At 35.1% G+C, this 16,087-nt stretch overlaps 1 protein-coding gene across 1 annotated transcript; it reads left to right on the top strand.

Moving 5' to 3' along the window:
• Positions 1-266: 266 nt before the first annotated feature.
• Positions 267-2,451, top strand: IWZ02DRAFT_162452 (uncharacterized protein). The gene is made up of 2 exons (XM_066762084.1): positions 267-422; positions 503-2,451. Exons 1-2 carry the CDS (start codon positions 407-409, stop codon positions 2,362-2,364), a joined length of 1,878 nt encoding a protein of 625 aa, XP_066617530.1. The 5' UTR covers positions 267-406; the 3' UTR covers positions 2,365-2,451.
• Positions 2,452-16,087: the final 13,636 nt, after the last annotated feature.

Here is a 16,087-nt window from a genome sequence, read left to right as displayed (position 1 = left end):
CCCGCATCGGCGGCCTCGACCCGCGCACACACCTCCACCTCTCCTTCTCCCCATCATCTCTTTCCATCTCCATCTCTCCACCATCCCCTCCATCTCCATCTCGACCCCCATCGCCTCGACATCCATTTCGTCTCCATCGATCGCCTCATCCCCACTCTCGCCTCACCCGCTTTGCTCGACTCTTCGTCTCCTCTCCTTCGTCGGCCAGCCGCACGTGTGTTCGCGCTTGCGCCTCTGTCCACGTCGCCCCGTCTCTGACGCCTTGCGACGTGTTCTGGAGGAAAGCCCCGTGAGCCGCGATATGCGACTGGCCCCTCGACTTCAACCCGTGCCCTGCGAGCGGCGTGTGTTCGCGCTTGCGCCTCTTCCTCGCTTCGTTCGATGACGGCGACTTGAGGAACGAGGAATGCCCCGTGAGCCGCGTCTGTTCGCACCAGCACCTTGAATCGAGCCAAGAGGAGCGGCGACGTCGCCGACCAAAGCTGATCGATTGAGCGTTTAGTTCCCGACACGCTACGACCCCAAATCCCTCTCCACCGACGCACAACGAAACGCCGACATACGATGCTGCAGGCCAAAGATACACAGATACAATGGGAGGTAGAAGACTCGCCGGCTGTGCTTGGATGGCGGCGCCAGGTTTCGGGTTCTCACCAGTTTCTTGGTCGCCTCGATGGGGTCCAACAGGGTAGCGGGATACCTTCGGAAACAGACTTGACGCTTTGGATTGGGCATGGCGTCAACAATTCACAGCGCAAAGTGATTGGCATACACATTCCATTCCGAAGTCGAACGTCAAGGGGGAAAAAGGCCACAAGAAATGTTGTCGTGGTACTACCAGTTGCAAAGACAAAGTTGTCAGCGACCAATTCATCAATCAATGGCGACCCCCCGTTACCTGGTGCCCCTCCTGTCCCACACGTCCGCTTTGCCTTTACGCTCGACGCTGCACCGTTTGCCGTCATGCCCGTGCCCCGCCGACCGATGCAAAAGCCCCTCGATGACTCCCCCGGCTATCTTGTGACATGCCTACGGAGCCTGACAACCGCCAAACAAGTTGACGTGCACGTCGCCAGAGACTCAGCTGCGGAGCGAGTTCTGCATGCTTTGGCCGATGCAGCGCTCCAAGGTAGCCTTGCGGACCTCACCATCAACGTTGACGCGCCAGGCTCAGATGGTGCGACGCGAGCCATCAATTGCTGGCATCACTACCCCGTCACCACGGACGAGTGGACCCGCGACCACGGCTGGAACCCCTACGTCGACGCGGATCCGCCCGCATACAGCGAATGCGGTGCCGCCGCTGCCAACAAAACGAAACCTCTCCTCTCGCCATCGCCCGTCCAGGACGCTGCCGTCGTCGTCTACGAGTCGCCCGACGAAGCCATCGGCTGGCATATTCCCTCGACGCCCAACAGCAAAAAGCGCAAGGCTGCTTCTTCAGCGTCGCCGCCGCCCGGGCGTCGCGAGCCGCTGCTTAAGGAACACTTGGATGCGTTGAGTGCCGCCACCGCAGCGACGGAGCCGGTTGGCACTGACGACGTTTACCACTGGGCCGCCGCTGCAAATGCACAAAAAGGCCAAAGCCATCTGGGGACGAGCAGCAGCAGTGCTGATATCAGCTTCGGAACAGCAGACGCACGGGCTGACCGAAGCAACAGCTTATCTTTCTACAATGAAATGTCATCGTTCAGCCGGCCCGACATGACCGCGCCTCGCCTCTCCGCCCCACTGACATCGCTATGGCGAATGGAGCTGACAAAGGCCAACGCCATCTTCTTCGACCTCGTCGCGCTGCTGCACCGAGCCCTCCGCTGCGATCCCAGCGCCCACGAGACGCACCTGGCCGACTGGCTCGACCTGGGCTTCGCCGCGCGCCTCGCGGTTCGCAGTCTCACCGATGCCGGCGGCGGATCGTGCACCCCGGAGCGGGAGCAGACGCAGCAAAACTTCGACATCACGCGCGATCGCATCGCGCAGCGCGTCATCGCGGGCGCGGTTGATAAGGAGGACGGCGAGGAGGAGGTTAACCCCAAAGATGCAATCCGTCGCGGCCACCGCCGCCGCTGCACATGGGACCCAGCGCCTTTCCCGCTCGATCCCGGGAAGCAAGTCGAGTACGTGCGGGGCTGGGTCAACACGCGGCTGCAGGTCAACGGCGACGCGGACATGGTGGACGAGCTGGTCGACCTGGGACGTGCCGCGCGGCGGCTGGTGCGGAGCGGGGCGGTTTTTTGCGTGTTTGGCGACGACGACGACCCCGCTGCGGCGGAGTTTGAGTTTGCTCGTGTGAGATGCCTTGGTGCTGCTTTTTATAAGTTTGGCGGGTTTCCGGTTTTGATTGGTGCCGAGAAGGAGTCCTGAGTGTTTGTGTGTGTGGAGAGGAGATTTTCGTCGTCACGTGATTTGTTCGGTCTCTGGGTATCCGCTTGTTTGTCTGCTGTCGAGAAGCGCAGCGCAGCACTTATTCAACACTTTCCAAAGGTTCCTCCCTTCCCTCTAGCCCTGTTTTTTCGCCGTCTCGTTTTTCCCTTTTCATGCACAGCGGAGGTGACGACTCCGCCGCGTGTAGCTTAACTTACTGTTGCAGCGGGCGTGGCGTTCAACGGACACGTTATGCATTTGCCTTCCAACTTTGCTATGTTGGCACCGCTGGCGCTGCTGGCGATCTGCTCGTCACCTTATTGATTATTCCGGGGAAGAAAATCATTTATTTGAGACAAGACGCGGATACAGGGAAGAGGGTGTGATGTAAAGATGAATATATTCAGTGAGCAGGGGCTTAGGGATGATGGAAACCACCCGTCCACTTAGACGACGGCGGGAAGGCCAGTTCTCAGCCCCCCCTCGCCCGAAAAGAGCCTGGACAAACTATCCATCTGCAACAACCCTACACCGACACTACACCGAGAATTACACTTCGTCGTACGAGACTCTTCAGCCGGGCATCCCTACTCACCTTATAAACGTACGTAGTATCCCCTATAGATAGCTCCGTCTTAGATAGCCTATAGCTCTAGTAAGACGTAAAATAATTAATTAATTAATTAATTAATTAATTAATTAATGATAGAAACCCTATCATCTATAGCTATAAGTTACTACTCATCTAAATATTCTATTTAATTGCGGGGAGTCACTATAGCTTATCTAAAAATTTCGCTAGACGTAGGCTAGGAGCTATATATTTCCCTATACCTCTCCTACGGCCTCTCCTTAAAAAACTTCGCTTAATAGACTCTAGTAGTTATCTATTTATTTCCTACTTCCTCTCCTATAGCTAGTCCTTATATAGTTAGTATAGTACGAGCGCGAGTTAATAAATTATAGAGAAGTAGGTATATCTATATACGTAATTAGTTATATAATAAGGGGAAGATATTATCTTATTCTCTATAACTATCTACTTAAATAACTACTTTATATAACTAGAATTAGGTAATTATAAATATATCTAACTACTTCTCTACTAATATTACTACTACTATACCTTAAAAGATATTAAAGATATTATATTAAGTATATATAGTAGAGTTATCTTAGCGTGATTTAACATAAACGTTAATATCTCTTATTATCCTTATTTACTTTTCTCTACTTATATGAAATTATCTAAAGTACGTATATATAATTCTAGACTATAAGAATTTAGACTAGTACTTATACTAGCCTAAGATATTTTCTTATAATATCTAAAGTTATAGCCGGTATATCTAGTAATTACGCTAAGATGACTCTACTATATATACTTAATATAATATCTTTAATATCTTATAAGGTATAGTAGTAGTAATATTAGTAGTAAGCTATTAAGTACATTTATAATTACCTAATTCTAGTTATATAAAATAGTTACTTAAGTAGATAGTTATAGAGAATAAAATAATATCTTCCCCTTATTATATAACTAATTATATATATAGATATACCTACCTATCTATATTTATTATAAGCCTAGAATTACTAATATATACCTAATTAACTAATTAGAGCTATATAATATAAGTAGGCTATTTCTAGCTATATATTAAAGCTTAGTACCTTACCTAATTAGGATAATCCTATAAGAAATATAGAGTTTTTTTAACCTTAGGGTACTCCTACTCTATAAAGACTTATACCTTTCTAAATTAGGTAGTTTTAAGAACTTTCTAGGTATTATACCTTAAGTAAAATCGCTATAGCTACTAATACTACTATTATTCTTAATATAGCTAAAGACTAGGATAGATAGCTTAACTAGACTATCTCCCTTCTTAATTAATATAATCTACTTAAATATACTAGCCTTATTACTCTCTTTCCTAAAGTAGAGCCTTAAGAGCTACTCCTTAAAGGACTAGTCCTTACTAATAAAAAGAACCTTAAAACCTATAAATAATAAGCCCTACTCCTCCTACTATATAAGGACTTTACTACTAAGAAGTACCTTACTCTTAATAAGATTATAGATACCTACTTCCTAACTACTAAATACTTAGCTTATAGAAAACCTATAATTAAGGAAAGGATAAAAGCTCTAAAGGATAGGTTTATACTAATAAGTAACTATAGGGAGAAGATACTCTTAAAGAAGTTAAGATAGCTTTAGAAGGGATTAAGGATATAAGACCCTATAAATTAGATAAGTAAATAGGAGTATCTCTAATAATATATAGAGGATTTAAAGCTTCCTAAAGTAGGTAGGATGGTTAAGTACTTTATATAAGCTATCTATAAATCTAATAAATAAGCTATATCTACTCTCTAGATAAAGAAGCTCCTAATAGCCTATCTTAATCTTTCTACTACTATTAATACCTTTCTAGTATATAGATAAGACTTTAGTATAAGTAGCTATAGTAGTTATACTATGGTTCTTTAAGACGTTTTAAGCTACGTAGATAAGGACTAGATAATAATAAAAGGTTCTACTATATTATCTAAAGGCCGTCCCTATAGAGACTTAACTAGGAAGATAGATAATAAGTAATACCCTATATATTTAGCCTATAATATTATTAACCTAGCTAAATATAAGCTACTTAATAACTACTTAAAGGAGGAGAAGGCTTAACTATTATACTATATAGACTAACTTAAGGCTAAGCCTTACTAGAGAGCTATTTCTAAGTAGTTTAATAATACTTAAGTCCTTAAACTACTAGATAATAATAAATCTATAAAACTATATAAAGGGAATATATATATTACTACCTCTAGTTAAAACCCGTAGAACTACTTAGCTTAAATAGTCCTTAATAAGGAATAGATCCTAGATATAGGCTTAGATCTTTATATTATTAATTACTACTCCTATATAGGCTTTAAACTAACTAGACTTCTATTAAATAATAATATTAGCGTTAGAAATAGGATAATTAGAGTAGTTATATATAGGAGAGTTAAACTCTATATAAAGGATACTAAAGGCTACCTATAAAACTTAAACCTTTATAATATAGTATATATCCTAGGCTTTTACGTTAATATTATATCTAAAGGACGTCTTAAGAAGGCTAGCTTCATTTAGCGCTTATAGAATAACGTAATACTCTATAATAGAGATCCGTTACTTTAACTCTCTTAGCTATAAGGATGCATCCTATACTTCCTAATTAATACTCTAGCCTAATAAACACTATAGATACTTAACTAGCTAGCTAATAAATAAGGGAATCCTCTTCTAGTAGACTAGGTCCTTAAAGCATAAAAGTAATAAGCTTACGCCTCTATTATTTAAGATCTCTAAACCGTAACCCTCTAAGACTAGTAATAACCTTAAGCTAGTAATACCGCCCTATTTATTCTAGCTATTACCTATTATAGCATAAATCTAATAAGATCTCTCCTATTTCTAGCCTAGTATACCCTCCTTAGCTAAATTAGTTAAGAATAAATTAAGTACCTAGAGTATAATATAGAGGGAGTAGCTATTATAATACCGCCTAAGGACGTCCTACGTATAAATAAGTATAATATATATATAAGATCTAAGAGCTCTATAATAAATAATAGGTATACTATAGCCTATCTCCCTACCCTATAGGAAGAGATAGTAGTAGACATTATATACTTTACGCCTACGTATAATAGAGACCTATACTTATTCTACGCCTATAACTTAGAGACTAGAGTATACTTTATAAGCTTATATCCTATAAATAATACTAAATACTAGCTAAAGATATAGAATAAGCTAGTAGCGTTTATCTATACCCTTAGGTAAGATATCTACATCTTAAGGATAGATAATAAGCTAAAAGCTAGCCTAGAGTTCTATTTATTAGTTCTTAATAATAAGACTAAGATTAAGCTAATAGTACTATATACTTTAGTATAAGATCTAGCTAAGAGAGCTAGGGGGGTAATTATTTAGGTAGTATATTCCCTACGTCTACATACTAATCTACTAGAGAACCTTTAGCTAGAAGTTTATACTATAGTAGTATATCTAGTTAATCGCTCCCTAATATAGTAAGTTAAGTAGAAAACCCTATTTAAGCTTACTACTAGCTATAAGCTAAATCTTAATTATATTAGGCTATTTAGCTATAAGGCATTTATTTATTTATTTATTTATTTAGTTTAACGTCCCTCTTAAGTCTAAGACTATAAGAGACGAGGATAACTATCCTAATAGTATAAGATTAGCTAATATAATAAACTATTTAGTAGGTTTAAACCATATTAGACTCGTATATATATACATAGTAACTCTTTTTAAGGGGTGTTTTTAATGGTTATGGTTAGATATTTCGGGCTAAGCCCTTATAGTAAAATTACTAGATTAGTAATATAAGTAGGAATAAGTAAAAACTAAAAGAGTGTAAGGTAATAAAGGAAAAGGGGTTAATTTATAGGTAGGGGAGTAGAATATATATAAAGATATATATATATATACATATATGAACATATATATGTATATATATATATATATAATTATATCTCCTTAACCCTACTACATAGTGGGTTCTCTCTTAATATGCCACTATTTAGTAGCTATTTAAGTATTTTATATAAAGGCTAGGGTAGCCCTTATAGTTTCTAAGTTTTTAAAAAGGTTTTTCATGCTTAATAAGGGGATATCCTTATAAAGCTTCTTTCTTTACTCTTTATACTCCCTATAGGATAGTAGGAGGTGTAAAGGTGTTTCTTTACGACTACTACACCTATACGTACTATTAGAAGACCTATTAATACGCTATAGATAGGATTTAAAGTATCTATGTCCTATTTTTAGCTAATAGAAAGCTAAGGCTATAGATCTAGGCGTATCTATAGGGACCTTAAGCTTATGGCTAGGGATGCTATAAGGCATATATCTATAGGATAGGAAAGGACTAACTAGGTAAGACTTATAAGCTAGAGTTATATACTAATATTAGATACTTAGTTAGCTAGGATTTAATAATAATTACGTGAATCTAGATCCTATTATTAAATAAGGTAGTGAGAACTAGGAACATCCTCTCTAATAAATACTAATAATATTACCTAGGCTAGCTAGAGGACTAATAGGCTGTTAACGCGCTAAATATACTTAATCTATACCTACTAGACTAGTTCTATAAGCTACTTTTAGCCTTAGGACTCTTTAATATAAAAGAGAAAGTTCTTAACTAGTAGGAGCCCTATTATAACCCTTAAAAGCTTCTAATAAATAAGCTATTTTAGGAAGATTAGGGCCTAACTAACTAGGATAACTTTTAATATAATATGATCTTTCCTATTTAAGATGTCCTAGCCATACTATAAGGCGTTTTAGATTCATTAAATCTCCTATTAACTCCTATAGATCCCGTAATATAGAAGCTAAATCTTAATAATAACGTAGGAGAACTATATATTACTAATAAGATCCCTCCTTATACGCTTAATATAGACGCGCTAACGTGCTAAGATTAGCTACTTATATTAAATATAACGCCTAAACTACATCTTATACTAAATATAGATAGTATATTCCTACCTATTATTAGCGTTAAACACTTAGCTAAGGACGAACCTAAGCATCTAGTAAAGTAACTTAATAATAAAGAGGTACTAATAATCTATCTAATTAATCTCTTAAACTAAAGCTTCTACCCCTTGCTTACCTTAGCTATCTTACTTACCTTAGCTACTTATATTATAACATAAGCCGTACTCTATCATAATAATCTTCGTCTAGAACCGCGTAGATATAAATAAATACTATAATACCTATATAAAGACCTCTTTATAGATGCTATTAATAAGGAGTTTTAGAAAGTAATAGATACTAGGACGTTTAAATAGGTTAAGAAACTACTAGATAATATAATAATACCCCTTACTTAGATATTTAAATATAAACTAAATATAGACCTCTTCCTAGAGCATTATAAGGCTCACCTTTATGTAAGAGGAGACTTATAAAGTATAAAGTGATAAGATATACGCGTTAATACTTACTATATAAATCTTTTATACCTTAATAGTTATTATTATAGTGTTTAACATAGAGTATAACTAATAGGATGTTATTAACACCTTTCTAAATACTAGACTCCTATATATACTATATAACTAGCCTCTAGAAGGGATTAAACACCTAGGCCGCATAGTATTAAGGATTTACTAAGCGCTATATAGCCTTAAAGAGGCTCTCCTTCTCTAGTAAACCTACTTTATAGGCATCCTAAGGAAGCTTAGCTTTAAATAAGTACTAGGAATTAAGTATCTCTTCTCTAATAGCCTTATATACGTGTTCTTCTACGTAGATAACTTCTATATAGTTTACTTTCATAAAGATATAGCGTATATAGTAGCCGTTAAATCTAAACTTAAGAAGGAGATTAAGATTACTAGTAGAGCCCCTATCTACTAGTTCTTAGGCATGAAGATTACTAGGAATAGGGCTAAGTAGGTCCTTTAGGTAGATTAAGAGGCGTATATTAAGAAGATAGCTACCTAGTACGTAATTAAACTTAATACTAAGCCTCTAAAATTACTACTCCTAGTAGGATTAGACCTATCTATACCTAAAAACTACGTTACTACGCTTAAAGAGATTAAGGTATTTTAAGGCCGTATTAGCTTAATTAACTTCATAGCTATTACTATATATTTAGATGTTACCTTTACCGCATCTTAGCTAGCCTAACACCTTATAAATCCTATAAAGGCTTATCTAAAGGCTACTAATTACGTCTAATAGTACTTACTTAATACTAAGATACTTAGCCTATAGTATAGATATAGATAGTAGAATAGAGTAGTGCTTAGCGCTCTATATAGGGAGTTCTTTAGAGCTTTAGACACATTATTTAGTAATAATATAGCTACTTATAAGTTATTAGAAGGATAGATCTTTACGCTATTTAGTAGCCTAGTAGACTAGAAGGCTATATGCTAAACTACCGTCATAAAGTCTACTACTAAAGCTAAGCTATTATCTCTCTCTTATACTAGGATAGAGAAAGCTTAGTAGAAGTAGTTCTTTAAGAATCTCTACTTACATCTAGATTTATTACTAATCCTTTAGTACGATAACTAATAGACACTTAGGATTATTACTAAAGATCTTCCTAAACTAAAAACATCTCTTTAATACGTAGATATCTACTAATATTAGCTACGCTAAGCGTACTAGAATAGCTCTATTTAGTTTTAATAGTATCTAACTAAAGAGATACCTACTAATAGCCTTACTAAATAGCTTAATAGAGTAGTCTATAAAGCCTTTATCTATTAGGCTAGACTTACTCTAGCTAGAATAAAGTTTTAGGAGTAGTAGTCTACTACTTATAATATGTTAGCTTATCCTATTACGTAGGAATAATACTAAACCTAATAAGGCTAACGCGTAACCCTATAACTAATAATTTAATAACCCTCTTATTAAATATACTATCTCCTAATTATTAAGACTATCCTTACTTATTTTCTCCCTTTCCTTTAAACTAATAATGTCCTCTTACTAGAGTAATAGCCTCTTTAATAACCTTAATAACCTTATCTTTAGACCTCTTAAGCGCTAGATACTTAACTATAGAGTAGCTATTTAGGCTACCTTTACTTCTATTACTAGAAAACACTATATCTAGCTACGCGGCGCCTATTAGGACCCTATATAATTTAAGTAGATATATAACGTTCTCTCCTTAGTCCTTCCTACCTTTATTAAACTTAACTATAAGGCTAGCTATATATTTAACTTAGCCTTCATCCTATATAAGTCTATTCGCTATAATAAGAAACTAAACTATATATAAGTCCTTAGGAGTAGTATCTACTAAGCTAGCTTATTTAATAATCTTATTATCTTATACCTATATACCTTATTAGTTTTTAACCCTATTTAGGAGGTATTATAGTCTCTAACTATTACATCCTTAGATAGATCCTATAGTTAAAGCGTTAGGCTTAAAGCGCTAATTCTCTACCTATATACTTACTTAGATTAGTACTTTATTCCTACTATTATAAGACTAGCTTACTATAACTAATTATTACTATAAGAAAGGAGTTAACTTATATGCCTATATCTTAATCTCCTAACATTTAATTAGTTATTAATAAATAATAGAGTAGTAGTAGTAAGATAATTAGGCTACCTAATAGTTAGCCTTATAGTAGTAGTAGGGGTTACCCCTAGATAAGTAGGCCTACCTTATAGAATAGGCGTACTAATAGTAGTAGAAAGTACTCCCTACGTAATAGTAGAATTAGTAGCTATACTACTAACTAAACCCTAATATTATCTAGTTACTATAGTAGTAGATAGCCTATTAGGCTAATAAGAAGGAGTATAAGTACTAAGTAGGTAAACTAACTAAGATCTTACTAGAGATACCTATTTATAAGGGTAATAGGGACGGACTAGATATATAGATAGATATAGTTTATAATAAGATAAGCCTAGACTATACTAACTACATACTAAAGACCTAGTTATTTACTATCTAGGCTAAACTTAGCGGTAAAGCCGCCTACTAAATAACGCCCTAGTTTAAATAATATAGGGATGATCCTAGTATAACCTTTAAATAACTACTTATATACTTAGAGCTAATCTATAGTAATTCTTACTAAGTAGTAAACGCATAGTACTAGATATATACGTTATACTAGTAGAGAGCACTATTCTAGAAGTTTTTTACTAAGTTTAACTAGGTCTTATAGTTAGTAGGGGGTAATAAGTAGCTAGACTTAGCTAAGGTTAGTCTCCTAGAGAATATACTAAGCTATAAACTATTAGCCTAGATAGTAGGGTTAGTATTAGGAGGAGAGTTATAGGACTAGTATATAGCTCTACTTACCTAGGTTAGTAACTCTATAGAAAGGCTTAGAAATAATAATAGTAGCGCGTATAATAGTAGTTACTAGGCTAATAGCTAATTCTATAAGAGTAGGTTAATAGGTTAGGCCTCTAGTAGTACTATAATAACGCTATAAGGATGGTTAAACTAAATAAGTACCGCCTCTAAGGCTATAGAATAGGAACCTACTAGCCTAGCCTACTTAGCTATCTAGTATACTAAGTAGGTATTAGACTTAGAGGTAAGCTAATAGTATATATCTAAGCTCTACCTACGTTCTAGTAGTAATACTTACTTTATTAGTAAGTACCTATATAAGCCTACTCATCCTCCCTAGGCTATAGTAGTCTAGCTATTACTAGAGGATGAGATTAAAGATATTATAGAGCCTAAATTAGGAAATAAGGAGCTCTAGCTATAGTTATAGTCTAGAGTAAAGTTATAAACTAGAGGAGGTTAAATAGTAGGATTATAGTCTATTAGCGTAAGGCTAATTAGTATATAAGGGGTAAATCCCTACTAGTATTAGCGCTAGTTAATTAAGTATCCTATACTAGAACTCTTATTAATTTAGGGAGTGAACTATATATAATAGTAACCTCCTAGTTTATAATATATATAAACCTCCTAGTCTATTAGATTATACCTATACTAATACTTAGTCTAAAGAGCTTAGAGTAGTTAGTAAAGATAGTAATAGAGTTTATACTTAATTTAGAAGGATACTTAAGAATAATTCTTACCTATATAGTACCCTAACTCCCTAATAGAATTAAGTTATTAATAGGAGTACTATAGCTCTACTAGAAGAGGGTCCTACTAGACCTATTAGCTAGAAGCCTTATATTTAAAGATACTAGCCTAATAGTATAGGAGGAGAGAAGATTAGAGGTTAAGGATAGAATCTATTTTACTTAGGCTATCTCTACCCTAGTATACTAACTACTTACCTAATTAGTAACTAAATAGTAGAAAGGATATATATTTATAGTAAGTCTTACTAATATTAATAAGGCTCTAGTAATAAAGCTAGCTATTAGTAGTAATAAGATCTAGTACTATCTACCTAAGTAGATTAGTAATAAGTACCTACTATTATTTAATAAGGCTCTTATAGATTTACTCCCTCCTAACTAGCTAGGAATTAACTATAAGATTAAGCTAAATAAGCTATCTAATAGAAAGGACCTAGACTCCTCCTAGAGACTACTTTATAGAATAAGCTATAAAGAGTTACTCGTCCTATATAAGACGTTATATAAGCTCCTAGAGAAGGGGTTTATATATATAAGTAGCTCTCTAGCCGCGGCTCTAGTACTATTTATAAAGAAACCTAGTAGAGAAATAAGGTTTTATTACGATTACTAAGCTCTTAATACCTTAATAAGGAAGGACCGTTATCTACTCCTACTAATTACGGAAATATTAGCCTAGATTAGATAAGTATACTAGTTTACTAAGCTAGATATAGTCTTAGTATTCTACTATATCTATATTACTAAGGGAGATAAGTAGCTAATAGCTTTCTATACCCGATTTAGACTATTTAAGTAGATAGTAACGCTATTTAGTCTTACTAATACTCTAAGTACCTTTTAATAGAATATTAACTAGGTACTAAGAGAGTTCCTAGATAATTACGCTTTAGCCTATATTAATAATATTCTAATCTTTACTAAAGGATCCTAGAAGGAGTATTACTACTAGGTTAAGATAGTAATAGACTACTTACTTATAGTAGGCCTCTATATTAATATTAGGAAGTATAAGTTTAAGGTCTAATTAGTAAAATATCTTAGCTATATTATTAAGACTAGATAAGGAGTATATATAGACCTATTAAAGGTTAAGGTAGTAAAGAACTAGGCTAGACTAGTTACTATTAAGGCTATATAAGGCTTCTTAGGCTTTACTAACTTTTATTATTAATTTATTAGTAGTTTCTTAGAGATTATAGAACCTCTTATTAGGCTTATATAGAAGAATAAGGAATTTAGATAGGATAATAAGACTAAGAGTACATTTAAGAGGTTAAAGCTAGTATTTATTAAGGTACCTATATTAATATAGTTTAACCTAGAAAGAGAGATAGTATTAGTAATAGACTTATTAGGTTACGCTACTAGGAGAGTTCTTACTAACATAATAATTAGGGAGTTCTCTAGCTAACTACCTTCTACTTAAGGAAGAGTAACGTATATAAAGTAAATTATAAGATCTATAATAAGGAGCTCCTAGTAATTATTAACGTACTAGATGAAAAGGATTACCTATTAAGGAGTATTAGTAACTTTACTATCTAGATAGACTATAAAAACTTAGAGTACTTTATAACTAGTAAGTAGCTAAATAAGTATTAGGTCTACTAGGTAGAAAAGCTTAGCTAGTATAACTTTATAATAGCGTACATCCTAGGAAAAGATAATACCTAACTAGATATACTATTATAGAGAGAGTAAGACCTACCTACTAATATAGATAATAGCTACTTAAAGTACTACTTTACCTAAATACTTAAGCTATTACCTACTAGCCTTATAATAATAAAGGCTAGTTAGAAGGATTAACTAGTAGAGGAGGATGCTATATAAGTATACTCTATTATATTAGGCGATAATAAGACTAGAGCTAAGTAGATAACTAATATATAGAGAGAGTTAGTAGTAGAGGATAAAGCTTACTAGGCCTTAAAGATAGTAGTACTTAGTAGGAGTAGAATAGTACTAGTAGAACTCTCCCTTAGTAAGATATTAATATCTAACCTAACTATAGATAATAAGGGTAACCTTTATTAGTATAGTTACTTATAGGTACTAGATTCTAAACCTCTATAAACTAGTATCCTCTATATAATATATAACTCTCTAGAGGTAATCTACCCTAGTAATAATAAGATAGTATCCTAGCTCTACTATCTTAAGTTATTTTAGCTAAACTATAACGCGTAGGTAAAGTAATTTAGGCGTAACTATAATGTCTATAGAGTAACTAAATTCTAGAGGGACCGTAAGTAAGGACTACTCTAACTACTCCTAGTTCTAGATTAATAGTAGTAAGAGGTATCTATAGATTTTATAGGCCCCCTTATAGCTAGTACTATATACTAGTTATTATAGATAGACTATTAAAAGGTATAATCCTAGAGCCCTATTACGATCTAATAGCGGAGGCTATAGTATTATTATTCCTATAAACATACTACTAGTACTATAGGTTACCTAAGGCTATTATATTAGACTAGGATCTATAATTTATAAGTCTTTTATAGGAACACGTCTATAAACTATTAAAGATTTAATAGTACCTCTTAATAGGTTACTACCTAGAAATAGATAGTTAGACTAAGAGAGTAAATATAGAGGTTAAGTAGATATTAGCTATATTAGTTAACTAAGTATAGGATAATTAGGCTAACTACTTACTAGTTATTAAGTTCGCGTTAAATAATAGGATATTAGCTACTATAGGCCTTAGCCTATTCTTCTTATTATATAGCTATCACGCTAACCCCTTATAAATAAGACTCTTAGAAAGCTCCTAGAGCGTTACTAACCCGTAAATACTAGAAGTATAAGGTAATACTATTATAATAAAGATCTAAGAGGCTACTATCTAGGTAGAAAACATAATAACTACGTCCTAGATAGCCTAGAAGTAGTAGGTAAACTACTACTATAACGCCTTACCTATATATAAGGTAGGAGATAAAGTTTAGCTAAGCCTCTATAATATATCTATAGACCGTCCTATTTAGAAACTAGACTACTAGTTAGTAAAGTATACTATAATATAAGTTATTTTAAATAAGGCCTACTAGTTAGATATCCTAGGTACTATCTATAATATCTTTAATATAGACCTACTATAACTAGCATCTAATAATACCTTACTAAGCTAGGCGTATATAGACTATTAGCTACCTATAGTTATTATTAATAATAAGAATAAGTAGGAGGTAGAGTATATACTAGATAAGTATTAATATTAAAACTATTAAGAGTTCTTAGTAAAGTAGACCGGGTATATAAGACTAGTATAGGAACTAGCATCTATATTTAAGGATATAGCGGCTATTAATAAGTTTAAAGCTAGTTAATAAGTTTAGGTTAGAGGTAAGGGAGCGCCGCTAAATAATAAGTAAATAATAGTAGACCCTAGTAGTAGAACGTCTAATAAGCGCTAGTACTAACTAAATAAGCTACTAGTAGTACTACCTATACCTAGATACTATAGTACTAGGCTTAGGTAAGTAGACTAGCTAGATTAGGATTCTAACTAATAGGAGGCTACTAGTAATATATACTAACTATATAAGCCTACCTATAATGAAGTCTAGAACTACTAAACCCTACTTACACTCTACCTACTATTCTACTAACTCTATAATCCTTATAACCTTATTATCTTACCGCGCTATAGATGCTAATAATAACTACCTATATAACTTATATAACTACGTTACTAAACTTAAGAGTCCCCCTCCTCTAGTTAATACTATAGATCCTATAGCTCCTCCTATTACCCCTATAGACCTAGCCTCTCCTCCTAATAAGGCTAACCCTACTATCTACCCTAATACTTACCCTAGTAACCCCTACTTTAGTACTACCCTCTATATCCCTCCTATCTTTAGTAATATTAAAGACCTCCTTAGCGTTAAGCTCTATAGTTACTACTTTTATATTATATTAGGTACTAGTTAGGACGACCTTAATAACTCTATCTATAATATTATTACTACTACTAGTAGTATAATCCTCCCCTTCCCTAACTTTAGTAATACTAAGAATGAAGAGGAGAACTACTTAGGCCTCTTCCCTCCT

Source organism: Phyllosticta citriasiana (assembly GCF_038021145.1).
Source record: "Phyllosticta citriasiana strain CBS 120426 chromosome Unknown IWZ02scaffold_25, whole genome shotgun sequence".
In the NCBI taxonomy this organism is placed as follows: domain Eukaryota; kingdom Fungi; phylum Ascomycota; class Dothideomycetes; order Botryosphaeriales; family Phyllostictaceae; genus Phyllosticta; species Phyllosticta citriasiana.
Note: the sequence above shows the minus strand (reverse complement) of the source record. Positions and strands in the feature narration are given on the sequence as shown.